The 18853-nt window shown below is 42.7% G+C and overlaps 1 protein-coding gene across 1 annotated transcript in view; it reads right to left on the reverse strand.

The window, feature by feature from the left end:
- Nucleotides 1-18853, reverse strand: part of avl9 (AVL9 cell migration associated) — a 90640-nt gene that overhangs the window by 1904 nt on the left and 69883 nt on the right. Inside the window, exons 14-15 of the mRNA XM_033019166.1 lie at nucleotides 16516-16569; nucleotides 904-992 (exon numbers count right to left, since the gene is read on the reverse strand). Of these exons, the coding sequence (XP_032875057.1) occupies nucleotides 904-992; nucleotides 16516-16569 (143 nt within the window). The remainder of the gene's footprint in view (nucleotides 1-903; nucleotides 993-16515; nucleotides 16570-18853) is intronic.

The following is an 18853-nucleotide window of genomic DNA, read 5'->3' on the forward strand; positions in this document are numbered from 1 at the left end:
GCACACAAAGGTTACACAGCATATGGATGGAAAAACTTCAGATCCTAGACATCGGGATCAGTCTGGGACTCGAAATATTAAATTTCTCTTTCCAAAGATTCTGTATGTTCCCAGCATTTTCTGTTCTGTATTTGGATCAATTACATGTCACTCAGACACTGAAAATGAAAGAACCTCTGGTGCTGGAAATCTTAAACACAAATTCTGGAAATATCCAGCAGGTGTATGAAAAGATGAGCGTTAATGGTTCAGAATGAAGGCCCTTCAATCTAACGGGTAAGAAAACAAGTTAGATTTAAGGGGAGGGGAATCTAATAGAAACCTGAGGGGCAAATCTTTCCCATGTACTCTATGGAACCTTACCTACCTCTGCAGGTATATGGAATAATATGGTGTCACATTAAGTAATTGAGACTTACAAAACACCCTTTAAAAATACATTTGGACAGGTACATGGATAGGAAGGTTTTAGAGGGATATGGGCCAGGTGTGAGCTAATGGGACTAATTTGAATGGGGCATCTTCGTTGGCTTGGTATACGTTGGGCTGAAGGGCCTGTTTCCACGCTGCATAACTCTGACCACTTTGCTTTGCATCCCATCACCAAGCCAATTGTGGTCAGCATACAGAATGTCATATTTTTAATTTGATTAGACTATTAACTGTTTAGGCAGGAATAGAAATCTGATTGGAGAGACTCGACTACAAGTTTGAGGAAAATAGGGACAAGCTGACAGGTAACAATATATTCAAGAGAAGCTTGAAGAAAGTATTAGAGACACAAGAAATGGATAGTTCGTAAGGATAACAAGTTAAGGATGAGGCTGTAACCGAAAAATTATCCAACAACTCAAACTTATGACAAAGTTATAAAAAATAATGGTTCGTAAGTAATCCACTTACTGACTGCCTTTCCTGTCTGCACCACACTGCGGCTCGTGGAGATCATTGCATTTCCAAGCTTCTTCCCGCGTTCACTATTCTGGACAGAACTAGAGCAAAAACAAAATTCCAGGACCATTCAATGTGCGACTTTCATTATTAATATTTCACTTTCTACTTTTATCCACTAGCAAGTGACCAGCAAGTCTGAAGAAGGGTCTCGATCCAAAACGACACCCATTCCTCTTCAGAGAAGTTGCCTGTCTTGCTGAGTTACTCCAGCATTTTGTGTCTATCAGCAAGCGACTGAACATTGGTTTGATTTAAGGCTTTCTAGATTTGTGGATAGTGAGGAATCAATTGCATTTCAAATATTTTTGTTTCCTTGTGGCAATCTTCAGCTTGTGTGTTACTGGAGCATTCAAAGCTTGAGTCTGAATTATTCACTAGATACCAATGATTTGATTGAGGGAACCTCATGTAACCAAGTCTGCTGTTAATACAAACGTGGGACGGGAGTTGGGTGATGTGGGAATGTGAGTGCTGAGGAGGATGCAAAGTGGGTCCAACATTATTTTAAACAGATTGGGTGAGGGTGTATGGCAGATAAAGTATAACATGGATATACGTGAAGTTATTCTGTTCCATGTCCAAAACGCTAAACCATGTCCAAACAGAAGATGAGGTTTTACTTGTTAAGTTTATATTGGGCATTATCACTGACTTGTCTTTCCAACATTCTGTCTTTATTTCAGATTTTTAGCTTCTGCAATTTTTGGTTTTCATTACAATTATATTTGTTTCGCAAGCAACTATTGAACTTCCTCTCAACTAATAGCTACCTGGCAGTGTATTCTAAATCCTAATCACTCAACGCACGAAAAGTACCCCTTTCACCCTCCTAATACTCTAAATGCAGTCTAACCAAATTCCTATAAAGCTGCACGATGATTTCCTGATATATTAGGAATGTTATTGTCTGTTACTATTGTAAAGCGACTTTGAGTCTTAGAAAAGCGCTATAAAAATTAGATTTATTATTATTATTATTATTATATTGCCTGAAGAAGGGTCTCGACCTGAAACGCCATCCATTCCTTCTCTCCAGAGATGCTGCCTCACCCACGGAGTTACTCCAGCAATTTGTATCTACCTTCGATTTAAACCAGCATCTGCAGTTCTTTCTATATATTTATACTAGACCAAGTGTAGACCCCTTGGGTCTGTTCCCCCAACGTGCGGTTGTGGGGGGGGGGGGGAGGTGGCATGCAGCGTCACACACACTAACTATCCCCCCCCCCCGCACTCACGCTAATTACCCCCCTTGATATATTAATATTATTAATTTGCTCCTTTTACCCCATAACCACCCTATCTACTGACGCATAGCCCCCAACTTGCAGTAACATCTAGAGAGGGAGGGGGGGGGGGTGGCGGGGTTAGAGAGTGAGGGCAGAGAGAGAAGGGGCAGATACAGAGAGAGAGAGACAGAGACAGAGAGAGGGGCAAGAGGGATGGGGGTGGAAAGGAGGGGAAGAGGGAGGGTGGGTGAGGGGGGAAAAGGTGGGGAGGAGAGAGGGTGAGAGTGAGGGGGAGAGAGGGGGAGGGAAAAGGGAAGGGGGTGTGGAAGGGAGGGGGTTTAGGGGAGGGAGGGTGGGGAGAGAGGGTGTGCTGAGAGGGGTGTGAGGTGAGGGGGAGCAGGGAGGGGGGAGGGTGGAGGGAAGGGGGTAGGGGTGTGTGAAGGGGAGGGGGGTTTAGGGGAGGGACGGGGGAGGAGAGGGAGTAAAAGAAGGGAGAGAGAGGGGGGGGGGAGGAGAGGGGGGAGAGGAGAGGGGGGAGAGGAGAGGGGGGGAGAGAGGGAGGGGGGGAGAGGAGAGGAGAGGGGGAGGAGAGAGGAGGGAGGAGGGAGGAGGGAGGAGAGAGGAGGGGGGGAGAGGGGGGGAGAGAGGAGGGGGGAGAGAGAGAAAGGGAGAGAGACGGGGGAGAGAAAGAGAGAGGGATAGGGAGAGAGAAGAGGGGGGAGAGAGAGAGAGGGTGCCTTTTTACTTCAACCCAAACAACCATTTGCAGCCAGTGGTTTTTTCCTCAAACTAACCCTATTTTCATTTTCAAACCACATTATGGGTACTCACAGCTGTGGAGACATTTGTTCAGTGTTATTCAGAGCTCTGATTGAGGCACACCACTTCCTGGTTTTATAGTCCCTCCCCCTCCCTCCAGCAGGGGCAGCAGAGAGAATGGGAAATTTTGTAAAAACATTAATATCTCTGTCATTTTACATCGACGGGATAAATCCTCGGCACACATGCGGCGGAGGGGGGCTCTGAGCGAGGTGGCCAAAAATGACGGCTGTAAGTGGCGGCGTTCTCTCGGAAATCGCAGCACAGAAGGCCAAAAGCGGTCAAGAACAGAGATTTAGTAATATAGAAGATAGATATATAAGCATCAGGATATAATCTTGCAGCTTTATAGGGATTTGGTCAGATTGCATTTACAGAGATACATATATATATCACAAACAATGATGCAACGGTAGAGTTGCTGCCTTACAGTGATAATAATGGCCAAGTAAAACTTGTCACAAAATGGAGAATCTCTGCATTTGCAAAGCCTCCTTGTCCTCTTTCTGTGAAAGGTTGAAGGGCTATGAGTTATGGCTCCAAGATGTCTGGACCCTGGGAGGAAGTTGAGGATAAGATGAAGTCCAGATGTCCTTCTTACTGTTAATATGTATGAAGGTTTTGCAGAAAGAGCTGAGCAGGATTGCAAATGCATGATTAGGATTGGTCAGAGTATGAGGTGTTGTAAAGTATTGTTAATTATGTTGCAGAGTGTTTGTGCTGTTATCTTGTGATTGGTTTAAGTATGGAGCCTTGTTCAAATTGTTTATACTACCTGGGGAAATGTTTCTTTACTTTAGTAAACTGTCTTCCAATTAGAACTTTCTGTGGAAACAATGTAATGGGGTACTTTGTGGTTGGGTTAGGGAACTGTCAATAAATGTATTATATGATCTATATTTGTGATTGGCTTGTAGGGGTTGCCCCCCCACCCCATATAGTTTCGCCCCACGGATCCAATACCCTATAAAAGAGGAGCCACCACATGGATTGGAGCCGATCTTCTGGGAGTGCACTTGGACTGTGTGACTGTCTGGAGGTGTCCATTCGCACGAGGCTGAAGGGCTTGGATGAGTAGAGACAAGGATCGGACCCGCGGTGTTGGTTAGGTATCGTATAGGACGTTTGTTTGCGTTAGTGAGAATAAAGAATTAGTTGATCCAGTGCTTGACTCAGTGTTTTACTGAACTAGGCTAAGGGGGTAAGTTGTAGAGCGCATAATTACATTGGGGGCTCGTCCGGGATCTCAACGGAGCCCCAGACAGAAGTTTGCAATCAGGGAGTTAAGTCGTTCTAGATTGCGAGGGGAGAAATCGGCGCCACGGTGCGGTTTTTCCCACTTCGCTGATCGGGATGAATCGATCATTTGCGCGCTTGTGTTGTGGTTCCCAACGAGATCCAAGAACAGTAGTCTAGCAAGCACTGAGGGTAAGGAGAGAGAGAGTCCTTGCCTAAGGGTGTGGTGGGAGTTAAGCTCACAAGGCTTTTCGATTGGAAAGGCACTTTAAAGATCGGCATCGAATGCCAGCGCTTAAGCCCAGTAGCTCGCAGGTTGGAAGGAAGGAGCCTAGGAGGTTGAAGGCCCCGCCTGTGTGAGTAGTACCTAGAACTTTGGATAAGTTGAGGACTCCGCAACAGTGCTGGGAACCCAGTGTTGGAGTATAATTGGCTGAAGGAAATACTCGGGGACAACACTGAGGATTGATTGAAATTAAAGATGCATCTATTATGAAAGAAATTAGAAAAGCTAAAAGAAGATATGAGGTTGCTTTGGCAAGTAAGGTGAAAGTAAATCCAAAGGGTTTCTACAGCTATATTAATAGCAAAAGGATAACGAGGGATAAAATTGGTCCATTAGAGAGTCAAAGTGGACAGCTATCTGCAGAGCCAAAAGAGATGGGGGAGATATTGAACAATTTATTTTCTTCGGTATTCACCAAGGAGAAGGATATTGAATTATGTGAGGTAAGGGAAACAAGTAGAGTAGCTATGGAAACTATGAGATTCAAAGAAGAGGAAGTACTGACACTTTTGAAAAATATAAACGTGGATAAGTCTCCAGGTCCGGACATGATATTCCCTAGGACATTGAGGGAAGTTAGTGTAGAAATAGCAGGGGCTATGACAGAAACATTTCAAATGTCATTAGAAACGGGAATAGTGCCGGAGGATTAGCGTACTGCGCATGTTGTTCCATTGTTTAAAAAGGGTTCTAAGAGTAAACCTAGCAGTTATAGACCTGTTAGCTTGACGTCAGTGATGGGCAAATTAATGGAAAGGATACTTAGAGATAATATATATAAGCATCTGGATAAACAGGGTCTGATTAGGACAGTCAACATGGATTTGTGCCTGGAAGGTCATGTTTGACTAATCTTCTTGAATTTTTTTGAAGAGGTTACTCGGGAAATTGATGAGGTAAAGCAGTGGATGTTGTATATATGGACTTCAGTAAGGCCTTTGACAAGGTTCCTCATGGAAGGTTGGTTAAGAAGGTTCAATTGTTGTGTATTAATGGTGGAGTAGCAAGATGGATTCAACAGTGGCTGAATGGGAGATGTCAGAGAGTAATGGTGGATGGCTGTTTGTCAGGTTGGAGGCCAGTGACTAGTGGGGTGCCACAGGGATCTGTGTTGGGTCCACTGTTGTTTGTCATGTACATCAATGATCTGGATGATGGTGTGGTAAATTGGATTAGTAAGTATGCAGATGATACTAAGATAGGTGGTGTTGTGGATAATGAAGTAGATTTTCAAAGTCTACAGAGAGATTTATGCCAGTTGGAAGAGTGGGCTGAAAGATGGCAGATGGAGTTTAATGCTGATAAGTGTGAGGTGCTACATCTTGGCAGGACAAATCAAAATAGGACGTACATGGTAAATGGGAGGGAATTGAGGATTGCAGTTGAACAGAGGGATCTAGGAATAACTGTGCACAGTTCCCTGAAGGTGGAATTTCATGTAGATAGGGCGGTAAAGAAAGCTTTTGGTGTGCTGGCTTTATAAATCAGAGCATTGAGTATAGAAGTTGGGATGTAATGTTAAAATTGTACAAGGCATTGGTGAGGCCAATTCTGGAGTATGGTGTACAATTTTGGTCGCCTGGGGCCACAGTCTTAGAATAAAAGGGAGGTCATTTAAGACTGAGGTGAGAAAAAACCTTTTCACCCAGAGAGTTGTGAATTTATGTAATTCCCTGCCACAGAGGGCAGTGGAGGTCAAGTCACTGGATGGATTTAAGAGAGAGTTAGATAGAGGTCTAGGGGCTAGTGGAGTGAAGGGATATGGAGAGAAGGCAGGCACGGGTTATTGATAAGGGATGATCAGCCATGATCACAATGAATGGCGGTGCCGGCTCGAAGGGCCGAATGGCCTCCTCCTGCACCTATTTTCTATGTTTCTATGTCTAAGTACAATTTTGTTTGTGTGTTTGGAGCTCATTTGTCTGTGTCTAGATTAAAGTGGTTCACATGCCGGAGATTTGCTGCTGAAGTGTGTTGATTGTTTGCTGAAGCACCTTAACTTGTTTGTCGAACAAGGATTGTTACTTGAAATTGTTTACAGGATTGGAAGCTTGTGTGAGACTGATGGAATTTTTGGGTACCCGGGATTGAAAGGAGATTTGATTGTGTGATTGTGTTTTGAGGAGCGCGAGACTGCTGACGCGCTGTGGAACTTTTGGCCGTTGTTTGGGAGCGAGTTTGATAAGTCTAGAAGATTGTGAGTGGAGTGTGAATTGTTGGGATATTGTGTGAATCGTTGAGAGTTTGTGTCCATTGTTGGCAACAATGGGGAATCAGATGGAACGAGATACCGTTGAGGACTCCGAGAGACCGTTACAATTAGTGTGTAGCGAGTTCCCACAAAAGGCTGAGAGATCAAAGAATTTTTCGGGAGCGCTGAATCGGAAATTAGGAGATGAGTTGTGGCCTGAAGGAGGGGTCGGAACATTGAAGGGAGTGAAGTATATAGAACAGATTATTTGGCAATGCAGCAATAGCGATGTAGCAAAGGAGTTGATTGGATTATGGAGAAAGTATTATGCAGAGCAGAAAACAAGTAGAGAGGCTGTGAGAATGGCAAATTGGCAGGAAGCAGCTTCAAAGCTTGGAAAAGAACTAAGAGATGATGAAGTAAACCAACCTCCAGACACCTTGAGAAATGGATGTGGATGTACTAGAGAACATAAGGAGTGGGAGAGAAAGAAATCTCCTGAAGCGAAACTGGCACCAGTAGATTTAGAATTTAAGGACCCAGTGGTTGGCATTGGCTTTGAAGGGGGAGAAGACGTTATTTGGAAGATTGGGAAAGTGTTAGGATTAGAAGTTCGCAGCCCCCACCTTATTCCTCTTGCGTTCCCCGTACTCCATCCACACGTTGTACAGCTTGCCCACACAACAGACACTTAGAGCCTGCAACACCTTTAACACCACCTGCAGATTCCACAATAAAGCCTGCTTTACAAACAGCAACAACACAAGTACAGGATTCTTTGACCCCAACCGCTCCACTTTTGGCAGGTAGTCCAGTAGATCACGGTACCTGGTGTGAAACGAAGAAGATAGCTCCCATATTTAAGGAGAGAGAGGTTATTCAAGACATGGTACATCCACCAGAATACTTTTGTGAGCCTAAGCCTAGATGAAGTAGACGAGTAGCGAGAGATCAGGGAGGTTCCTTTAAGACGTACCGTAATCCCCCTAGTAAAGAGGAAGACATATCGGAGGGTGAGACAGTAGTGGGAGACACTGAGGCAGATCCCGATATGGCTAATATCATGAGAGCAGAGCAAGTATCCCGTAGGCAGCTCCCAGTCAGGGAAATGCCTAATCCAGCTTTAGATCCGGTTAGTGCAGTGGGTGCAAACAATCCCCAAACTATTGATGTACGTACCCCATAGAAACCCAATGAGATGAGGGCAGTACTGAGCAAGATACCTGACTGTAAGAAAGCACCTGCTTCCTTTGTGGATTACCTTAGGACCACAATGCGTGTGTATCACGCAGACTCCCGAGATTTATGGGCTGTGATCCAGCAGATAATTACTCCGACAGAGCATACCTGATTCCTAGCAACCTTAGGACACCCAACTCATGAAGCACTGGTTAATGTGATCACTGACGATAGTGCAAGAGAAGATGCAGTTTTAACTGCCCTTGCGAATACTCTTCAGAAGCCAATAGATATTGCCAGGATTCTGGATGTGAGACCAAAGAAAGGAGAGGGAGCAGATGAGTTTTTAGAGAGATTCTCAGAGTTATACATGGATAAGTCAGGTGATCTGAATTTTAGGAATGTGGCAAATACTCCTCAGTACTGCGCAATATTCTTGAACTGCCTTCCAACTAATGCGGCTGAATCAATTAAAACCAATACTATGGACTGGTCGGAAAATAGTTCCAGTCAGATGGCTCGGGCAGTGAGATATCACTGGAAAGATATCAAAAAGCAGGAAGGTCAGCCTGCAGCAAAAACAAAAACATAATACGTAATTAAAAAGGAGGCGCCAAAATCTGACTTTGGACCGTGGCGTCCTAAAACATTAGCGAAGCATGGAATGAGAGAAATTAGGGTTCCAGAATATCCAGAGCAATTTTACGATGATATGCCTGCCTTAGTGTCGATTTCCCCGAGACCAAATTGGAGAAGAAATAAAATACTGGAACCAGATCAGTGTTATACTTGTGGTGGGAGAAGGGCATTGGAGTAGAGTATGTCTGACAAGGGGACGAATTGAAGGAAAGGGTCAGAGAAGGGTCTCAGGATTAGAGGGACCCTTGGGATCCTAGAGACTACAGGAGCTCTCAAGATCCTTGAGATTACAGGAAGTCTTTAAATCAGAGAGAACAAAGAGTAAGCTGGCCAGGAGATCAGGGACCAAGAAGACAGACACCTTTTTCACAGACCAACCCATTTTCGCAGTCCTGATTAGCCAGCCAGTCCAGAATCACTGGACAAGATAACCTGACCCCCTACCCCTGGACCCATCAAAGTAATTTATCGAGCTGAAGAAATTAGATATACCATTACAATAAACACTGAAAATTGTACGAGGAAGACATTAAGGAAAGATAGTCCAGCGTCAAGAAAGAATTATGGACAGCCCCATAATCACATGGAGAAATATTTTAAAGTGAAGGAAATAGTAGACTCAGGGGCTTGCTTCAATTGTAACCAATTAGGTCACTGGAGCAGGGAATGTTCTTCACGAAGACAGAGAAGCAGAGAATGGAGCAAGAGCCAAGGGGAAGCTGCAGAGAAATTAAAAAGGGAAACCAAGTAACTGTTATTGATGTGTGGGAACAAAGTGGAAACAAGAATTTTGGCACTAGTTGAAGGATAGGAAGGCGCTGGGGAACGGGCTGAGATACCGGTGAATTTGTGGAAAGAACTGCAGGGGTTGCTCCACATATCACCAGAAAAGTAAACTATCTGGCAAGTGCAAAAGATCTAGGTGCACTGGTGAAAAGGGCAATTACTATGGCAGACCCAAAATTTGTCTAACCAGTATGTTGTTAAGTTCTATCAGGCCCCAAGGACAGTTGTTACCCGGCTACGCCAGCATCTGGGGAGTGAGGTATGTGAGTATGTGGACACGCAAGTATGGGCAGAAGACGCAGCTCAGGTAGGATGTGTTTGCATTGATCCCATCCAAATAGCTCTCCAGAAAGGCGAACTAGACTAAGAGGGTAAGCTGTCGAGAGCATAACTACAACAGCACTTGGTGCCGGAGACCCGGGTTCGATCCAGAATACGGGTGCTGTCTATGAAGTTTGTACATTCGTCCTTGACCGCGTGGGTTTTCTCCACGATCTTTGGTTTTCTCCCACACTCCAAAGCTGTACAGGTTTGTAGGTTAATTAGCTTGATATAAATGTAAATTGTCCCTAGTGTGTGTATATGGTAGTGTTAATGTGTGTGGATCGTTGGTCAGTGTGGGCTCGGTGGGCCTAAGGGCCTGTTTCTGCATTGTATCACTAAACTAAACAAACAACAGAGGTCCCAGCACAAATCGCTGTAGAACTTCACTGGTCACTGACCTCAAACCTGAAGATCATCATCCTTCCATCAAAACCCTGTGTTCCATCAATAAACCAAATATGATCAAGTAATTGTTAATTGCATGCATCATAATTTTTTGGATCATGAAAGGATCAGTAACAACATTTCCTCCTCACTAACCATCAACACAGGAGATCCAAGGCTGATTGCTTAACACCCTGGTCTACTCTCTTCACAGCTATGACTGAAGTCTCACGCAACCAGGTTCAGGAACACTTACTTTGTTATAACTAGGGGAGGTCATTTAAGACTGAGAAAAAAACTTTTTCACCCAGAGAGTTGTGAATTTATGGAATTCCCTGCCACAGAGGGCAGTGGAGGCCAAGTCACTGGATGGATTTAATAGAGAGTTAGATAGAGCTCTAGGGGCTAGTGGAGTCAAGGGATATGGGGAGAAGGCAGGCACGGATTATTGATAGGGGACGATCAGCCATGATCACAATGAATGGCGGTGCTGGCTCGAAGGGCCGAAAGGCCTCCTCCTGCACCTATTTTCTATGTTTCTATGTAACTATCAAGTTCTTGAACCAACTTGCACAACCCCGACAAGGAACATTCTAATTGTTTTTTTTGCACTAATGTCTTTCCATTTTGCTGTCTTTTACCACTGCCCTGCTATATTTGTTGTTTCATGCTTGCATAAATTCATGTGTTTGTGCGAGTGGTCAAAAGCTGTGATGTTGCTGCCAGCAAGATTTTTTTTGCACCTGTTCCTCACCCTATTTATGCATGGGACAATAAACTCAACATGACTGACATAAATACAGAAACTATCTAAATGTTACAAATGTGCATCTTACTTCACATAATGAGCAGCAATCATTAATATTTAGAAAGACCACATTTTTTCATTCAAAAGTTCACAATCTATTAAACATTCTTCAGAATTTGATAAAGTGCGCACAATTTCCAACCACAGAGGCTAGATTTTGTATATTCCATCAGTGGTTACGCTCTTTCACGTGCGAGAGAAAAACAGATATGTTATTAGATGAATTGAACAGAACTTTTTTCATGAATAATATCTGTGTATACATAACCAAATTAAACATCTTTTAAGATCTTTGATTATGCGCAATGCCATTTCAAATTTTATATTTTCATTGCATGGAATTTGTAAAGACCAGCTTCTGGGAATCATATTTCAATATTTAATAGATATGCAGCCAGGAAATGGGCACTTTTGCCCAACCTATGCCAATCAAGCTGCATCTCTGAGCAAGTCCCATTTTTCAGGACTTGGCCAATATCCTTCCAAACGCTTTATTAATGTACATGTCCAAGTATCAATCTACTCATCTCCATGACATACTCTGCCAGCCTCTGAGAAAAGTGCCCCTACAGTCCCCTTTAAATCTTTTCCCTCTCACCTTAAACCTATACTCTCTATACCTATACTCTCTAGTTTTAGACTTCCGACTCTGGGAAAAAGACTGATCCACCACTTTGTCTATTCCTGCACTCCAAGGAAAATAAAGCCTCATCCTATCTGGTCCCTCCCTATCACTCCAATCCTGAAAACATTCTTTTTTTTTTTTTTTTTTTTTGTTTGTTTATTTTATTAGAAGTTAATACAATACAAAACAATACAGTGGCACCTAATTTTAGGTGCCAACTATGTCATACCGTAATCCATTCTATGTACAACCTCTAGTTTTATGTTATGAGTAAGCAAGACAAGAAAAAGAAAACAATAGAAAGGGGAAAGAGTGGAAAATAGATGGTAGAGAGTAGAAAAATGTGAAGTGTGGATATAAAAAATAAAAATAAAAAAATAAAATAAAAAAGAAAAGGTGGAAAGTAGAAATAGAAGAAAAGGCCCCTTAAAAGAGAATTTTTCAAATCTATATTCGGAGATGTAGATCTATCCACGTCATGAACTGAAATCAGCAATCCTTATGGTACCGCTGCATCACATGATTCCAAAAAGTCGATGAAAGGAGACCAACTCCTTAAGAATTGGTCATATTTATCTATTAGTCGGAGTCTCATTTCTTCAAGGCGTGCTATGTCCATCATATTCCTAATCCACATTTTAACAGTTGGTATGGTTGTATTTTTCCAAAATTTAAGTATCAATTTCTTTCCAATTATTAACCCATAATTAAAAAAAACATTTTGGTCTTTATTTAAATTGGTATCTTCTCCTATTATTCCAAATATAATCCATTCCATTTTGGGTTCTATTCTTGACTTGAAGAGCTTTGTAAATATATCAAATATATCACTCCAAAATTTATTCAACTTTGTACATCCTACAAATGAATGTGTTAAATTAGCGTTTTGAAACAAACATTTATCGCATCTGGGAGAGACGTTTGGATAAAATTTATTCAACCTCGTTTTTGAATAATATAGTCTATGTAATAATTTGAATTGAATTAAATTATGTCTTGTATTAATAGAACAGTTATGTGTATTCATCAAATACTTTTCCCATCTATCCTTCGAGATCTTTATCATTAGCTCATGTTCCCAATCTTCCCTTAGTGCTTCTGTTGAGGGTGATTCTCTATCTAATATATTATTATAAAAGTATGAAATTAATTTTTGTGAATCAGCCTTAATATTCATTGCTTCTTCTAAAGGGTCTAAAAATATAGTTTGAAATCTATGTATATATTTCTTCATAAAGTCACATACCTGTATATATTTAAAATATTGATTATCCTTCAATTTAAATTTTAATTTTAATTGTTGAAATGATAACAGTTTACCCAATTCATACATATCCCCTACTTTCCTAATCCCCAGTCTATCCCATTGTTGATATGTGTTGTCCTGAAAACATTCTTGCGAATACTTTCTGCACCCATTCCCGTTTACTGACATCCTTCCTACAGCAATTTCATCCCTACCTTTCCATAAATCCCAAGGGATTTATCCCATATTGCAGAGTGAACAAACTGACAGGCGGCAGGAAGAAGCAGCACCTGGTGAGAAGGGAGGAAGCCCATGGTGACCAAGCGCGTCCTGTCAGTGGCCTAAAGAAAACACAGTTGACCATGGGCTGCAACGTAAGCCGCAACAACAGCCGCATCAACCAGATGGTGTGGCAGCTGCTGAAAAAGGGCTTGCTGGTACAGACCAGCAGTATCCTCAATTTTTTTACACCCTTAGAAGAACCTGTCGATCTCCACTTTAAAAATACCCAATGATTTGGCCTCTGATGCAGTCTGTGGCAATGAATTCCACAGATTCACCACCCTCTGGTTAAGGAAATTCCTCACGCTCCTTTCTAAAGGTACGTCCATTTATTCTGAGGATACCCTATCAGGGATGACAGTGAAACAACAATGGCAGGTATTTCTGGGAATAATACAGAAGGTGCTGGATCAGTTCATTCCAAAGAGGAAAGATTCCAGGAGGAGATAGGGGCGACCGTGGCTGACAAGGGACATCAGGGACAGTGTAAAAATAAAATAAAAGAAGTACAACATAGCAAAGATGAGCAGGAAGCAAGAGGATTCGGTAATGTTTAAAGAGCAACAGAAGATAACTAAAAAGGAAATACGGGGAGAAAAGAGGAGGTATTGAGGTAAGCTAGCCAATAATATAAAGGAGGATAGTAAAAGCTTCTTTAGGTATGTGAAGAGGAAATAATTAATTAAGACCAAAGTTGGACCCTTGAAGAGTGAAAAAGGTGAATGTATTATGGGGAACAAGGAAATGGCAGATGAGTTGAACACATACTTTAGATCCGTCTGAGGAGGACACCAACAATCTTCCTGATGTACTAGTGTCCAGAGGATCTGGGGTGACGGAGGAACTGAAGGAAATCCACATTAGGCAGGAAATGGTGTTGAGTAGACTGATGGGACTGAAGGCTGATAAATCCCCAGGGCCTGATGGTCTGCATCCCAGGGTACTTAAAGAAGTGGCTCTAGAAATCGTGGACGCATTGGTGATAATTTTCCAATGTTCCATAGATTCAGGATTAGCTCTTGTGGATTGGAGGTTAGGTAATGTTATCCCACTTTTTATGAAAGGCTGGAGAGAGAAAACAGGGAATTATAGACCAGTTAGCCTGACATCGGTGGTGGGGAAGATGCTGGAGTCAATTATAAAAGATGAAATAGCGGCACATTTGGATAGCAATAACAGGATCAGTCCGAGTCAGCATGGATTTATGAAGGGGAAATCATGCTTGACTAATCTTCTGGAATTTTTTGAGGATGTAACGAGAAAAATGGACAAGGGCGAGCCAGTAGATGTAGTGTACCTGGACTTTCAGAAAGCATTTGATAAGGTCCCACATAGGAAAATAGTGGGTAAAATTAATGTGCATGGTATTGGGGGTAGAGTGTTAACATAGATAGAAAATTGGTTGGCAGACAGGAAACAAAGAGTAGGGATAAACGGGTCCCTTTCAGAATGGCAGGCAGTGACTAGTGGAGTACCGCAAGGCTCGGTGCTGGGACCGCAGCTATTTACAATATACATCAATGATTTAGATGAAGGGATTCATAGTAACAATAGCAAATTTGCAGATGACACAAAGCTGGGTGGCAGTGTGAACTGTGAGGAGGAGAATGCAGGGTAACAGGTGAGGACAGGTTGGGTGAGTGGGCAGGTGCATGGCAGGTGCAGTTTAATGTGGATAAATGTGAGGTTATCCACCTTGGCAGCAAAAACAGGAAGGCAGATTACTATCTAAATGTTGTCAAGTTGGGAAAAGGGGAAGTACAACGGGATCTGGGGGTCCTTGTTCATCAGTCAATGAAAGTAAGCAGGCAGTGAAGAAAGCAAATGGCATGTTGGCCTTTATAACAAGAGGAGTTGAGTATTGGAGCAAAGAGTTCCTTCTGCAGTTGTATAGGGCCGTAGTGAGACCACACCTGGAGTATTGTGTGCAGTTTTGGTCCCATAATTTGAGGAAGGACATTCTTGCTATTGAGGGAGTGCAGCGTAGGTTTACAAGGTTAATTCACGGGATGGCAGGAGATGGCTGAGAGAACAGAGCGGCTGGGCTTGTATACTCTGGAGTTTAGAAGGATGCGAGGAGATCTTATTGAAACATATAAGATTATTAAGGTACACAAAAATGCTGGAGAAACTCAGCGGGTGCAGCAGCATCTATGGAGCGAAGGAAATAGGCAACGTTTCGGGCCGAAACCCTTCTTGAGATGCTAGAGGCAGGAAACATGTTCCTGATGTTGGGGGAGTCCAGAACCAGGGGCCATTGTTTAAGAATAAGGGGCAAGCTGGAACGGAGATGAGGAAACACTTTTTCTCACAGAGAGTTGTGGGTCTGTGGAAGCCGGTTCTCGGGATACTTTCAAGAGATAGCTAGATAGGGCTCTTAAAGATAGTAGAGTCAGGGGATATGGGGAGAAGGCAGGAACAGGGTACTGATTGGGGATGATCAGCCATGATCACATTGAATGGTGGTGCTCGCTCGAAGGGCCGAATGGCCTACTACTGCACCTAATGTCTATTGGCTGTGCCCTCTGGTCCTAGACTCTCCTACGAGTGAAATCATCATCTCCACATCCACTCAATCCAGGCAATTTCACTATTTGATAAGTTTCAATGAAGTCCCCCCTCATATTTCTAAACTCCAGCATGTACAAGCCCATCATAGGTTAACTCAATCATCTGGGATAAAAATCATCGCGTCTCTGGGATTTATCTGATTTAACATTCCCCTTTTACCCCCCTTTCCTCTCCCTCTTGTCCTTTTCCACCTACATCCCTCTCTCTGGCTTTACATTTCACTCAACTTTTCTCCCTATCTGATATCCTTTGTCTCATTTTCACATCCAGCCTTTGTTACTTACTCCACCCATCTTCCAACCAACCCTCCCCCTGCAACCACCTCCTACATACCAGGTTTTGTCCAATTCCCACACCTCTCTTCCAGCTTTCCCTCCTCAACTATCAGTCTGAAGAAGTGTCCTAACCCAAATGGTGGGTTGCCCATCTGATTTCCTCTACAGATGCTGCCTGACCCGTTGAGTCCCTTCAGCATTTTGCCCGGTCTAGCTTTATCATCAGTGAAATGCATATCTAATACAAGCCTACTGTATTAGGGAAAAGTTCAAGAATGTTAAGTAGACAAAATTGCTGGAGAAACTCAGCGGGTGCGGCAGCATCTATGGAGCGAAGGAAATAGGCAACGTTTCGGGCCAAAACGTTGCCTATATCCTTCGCTCCATAGATGCTGCCGCACCCGCTGAGTTTCTCCAGCAATTTTGTCTACCTTCGATTTTACAACATCTTGAACAGTTCCTTCTTGAACAGTTCAAGAATGTTGTTGGGTGAAGCAAAATCTCTGTATGGTTGCTTTTTTGCCTGATGACTTATTAATTTATGTAAGAAGATGAAAAAGTTAGGAAAATTTTTCTCTCTTCATAACTGGCACATTAAAAAAAATTTCTTTAAAGTCGAAATAAATTCAGCATTGGCAAATGTTCGAATAACATAGAAATCCTAACTCTTATACTACTCACTGTGACAATCTTAGTTTGACATCTGATACGTTGTACTGGCCCTGAAATGGATGTCTGGTAAAGAGAAAAAACATGCTGATAATTTTGTTTTGATTCAATATACGTTTTTAGCTCACAATTAATTAATATCAATGCTTATTGAACAAATTAAAACCAATCACCTCTACAATTAGCTTCTTATCAAACCTAACATCTGATGCATGCCTATCTTATACTTGCAACTGAATAAAATGCTTGGAAATATGTATTTGGCTCCTACACCAGCAAATAATTCATATTAAATGTATTTATTAAATGCTGCTTCTCATCTATGTAACCATTTAAAACCTAAATTCACATTCATTAATTTCAGAGCCTATTGCAGGTTTTAAGTTCACGTCATAGGAGTAGAATTAGGCCATTCAGCCCATTGCGTCTATTCCACCATTTAATCATGGCTGATCTCTCTCAGCCTATTAATCCCATTTTCCTGCCTTCTCCTCATAACACTTGACACCCGTTCTAATCAAGAATTTGTCTATCTCTGCCTTATACATATCCACTGATTTGGCCTCCACAGCCCTCTGTGGCAATGAGTTCCACAGATTAACTACCTTCTGACCAAAGAAGTTCCTCGTCATCTCCTTTCTAAAAGGGCACCCTTTAATTCTGAGGTTATGACCTCTGGTCCCAGAATCTCTCACCAGTGGAAACATCCTTTCCACATCCACTCTGCTTCATTCAACTGCCACATCCACACTCTGCCACATCCACACAGTGCTTTGAGAGGTTTGTTATGGCGCATATCAACTCCTACCTCACGAACCTCGACCCACTACAGTTTGCCTACCATCACAACAGGTCAACAGAGGATGCGATCTCACTGGCTCGCCACTCCGCACTGGACCACTTGGACAATAAAAACACTTACATTTCCGGCTATATTTTATTGACTACAGCTTGGTGTTCAATACCATCATCATCATCATACCATTCAAAGCGCCTTGAGTATTAGAAAGGCGCTATATAAATCCCATCCATTATTATTATTATCCCCTCCAAGCTCACGGAACTGTGTCTCTGCGCATCCCTCTGCAATTGGATCCTCGACTTCCTCATCCACAGACTGTTCGAATTGGCAGGAATCACCCTCATTAACAATCAGTACGGGAGCTCCCTGCTCTACTCACTCTATACTCATGACTGTGTAGCCAGACATAGTGTGAACATCGTCATGTTCGCCGACTACACCATCGTTGAGGGATGAATTACAAATTGTGATGAAGAGTACAGAAGTGAGATCGACCGATTGACCAAATGGTGCCAGCACAACAACCTCAAGTAACTTCTACCTGAAGGTATCAGGAACCTGGCTCTCAATATCGGTAAAACCAAGGAACTGATTGTGGTCTTTGGAAGAGAAAGGATAAGGACCCACAATCCTGTTTATATCAATGGGACGATGGTGGAGAGTGTCAAAAACTTCAAATTCCTGGGCGTGCATATTTTCGAAGATCTTTCCTGGACCCAGCACACTGATGCAATTATAAGGAAAGCACATCAGCGCCTCTACTTCCTGAGAAGGTTACGGAGATTCGGTATGTCAAAGAGGATTCTCTTGCACTTCTACAGGCTCTGAACCACAATAGACTATTATTATTATTATTGCACTCTTCTGTTTGAGAGAGAGAGAGAGAGAGAGAGAGAGAGAGAGAGAGACACCCACACACACACACACCCTGGTTTCCAGAGGGCTAGTATGGACATTGTGGGCCAAATGGATTCTTGGGCTGGCGGCTCAGTCACTCAAGCCTATTGTGCTGGCAGCTCACTCACTCACGGCTGGTGGGCTGGCAGTTGACTCACGGCTATTCCTTGAAATTCCATTGAGACTGAGCCACGGCCACACTTCTGGGTTTTGTAGTCCCTCAGCCTCCCACCAGAAGGGGCGTGGCCCTCATGGCATGATTGACAGGAGAGAGAATCTCAACATTATTTAAACACTAATAACTCTTTTATTTTTCATCAATGGGAAAAATCCTCTTGTCCGGAGGGGGGCTCCGAGTAAGATGGCCAAAAATCACAGCCGTAAGTGGCAGCGTTTTTTCTAAAATCAATATACAGAACAGGAAGTTGTCAAGATCAGACTTTTAGTAATATAGATATATATATTATGGCTGTGTTTTGAATATATTTACACACTGAGCTTTTCTCTTCTCTCTCTCGTTTGTCATGTCATACAACGTTTGCATATGCAACAGTAAGAATTTCATTGTTCTATCTGGGACATATGACAATAAAACACTCGACTCGACGCCTTTCATTATTCTGTAAATTTCAATGAGGTCTCCTCTTAACC

This window comes from Amblyraja radiata, chromosome 4 (genome assembly GCF_010909765.2).
Source record: "Amblyraja radiata isolate CabotCenter1 chromosome 4, sAmbRad1.1.pri, whole genome shotgun sequence".
Taxonomy (NCBI): domain Eukaryota; kingdom Metazoa; phylum Chordata; class Chondrichthyes; order Rajiformes; family Rajidae; genus Amblyraja; species Amblyraja radiata.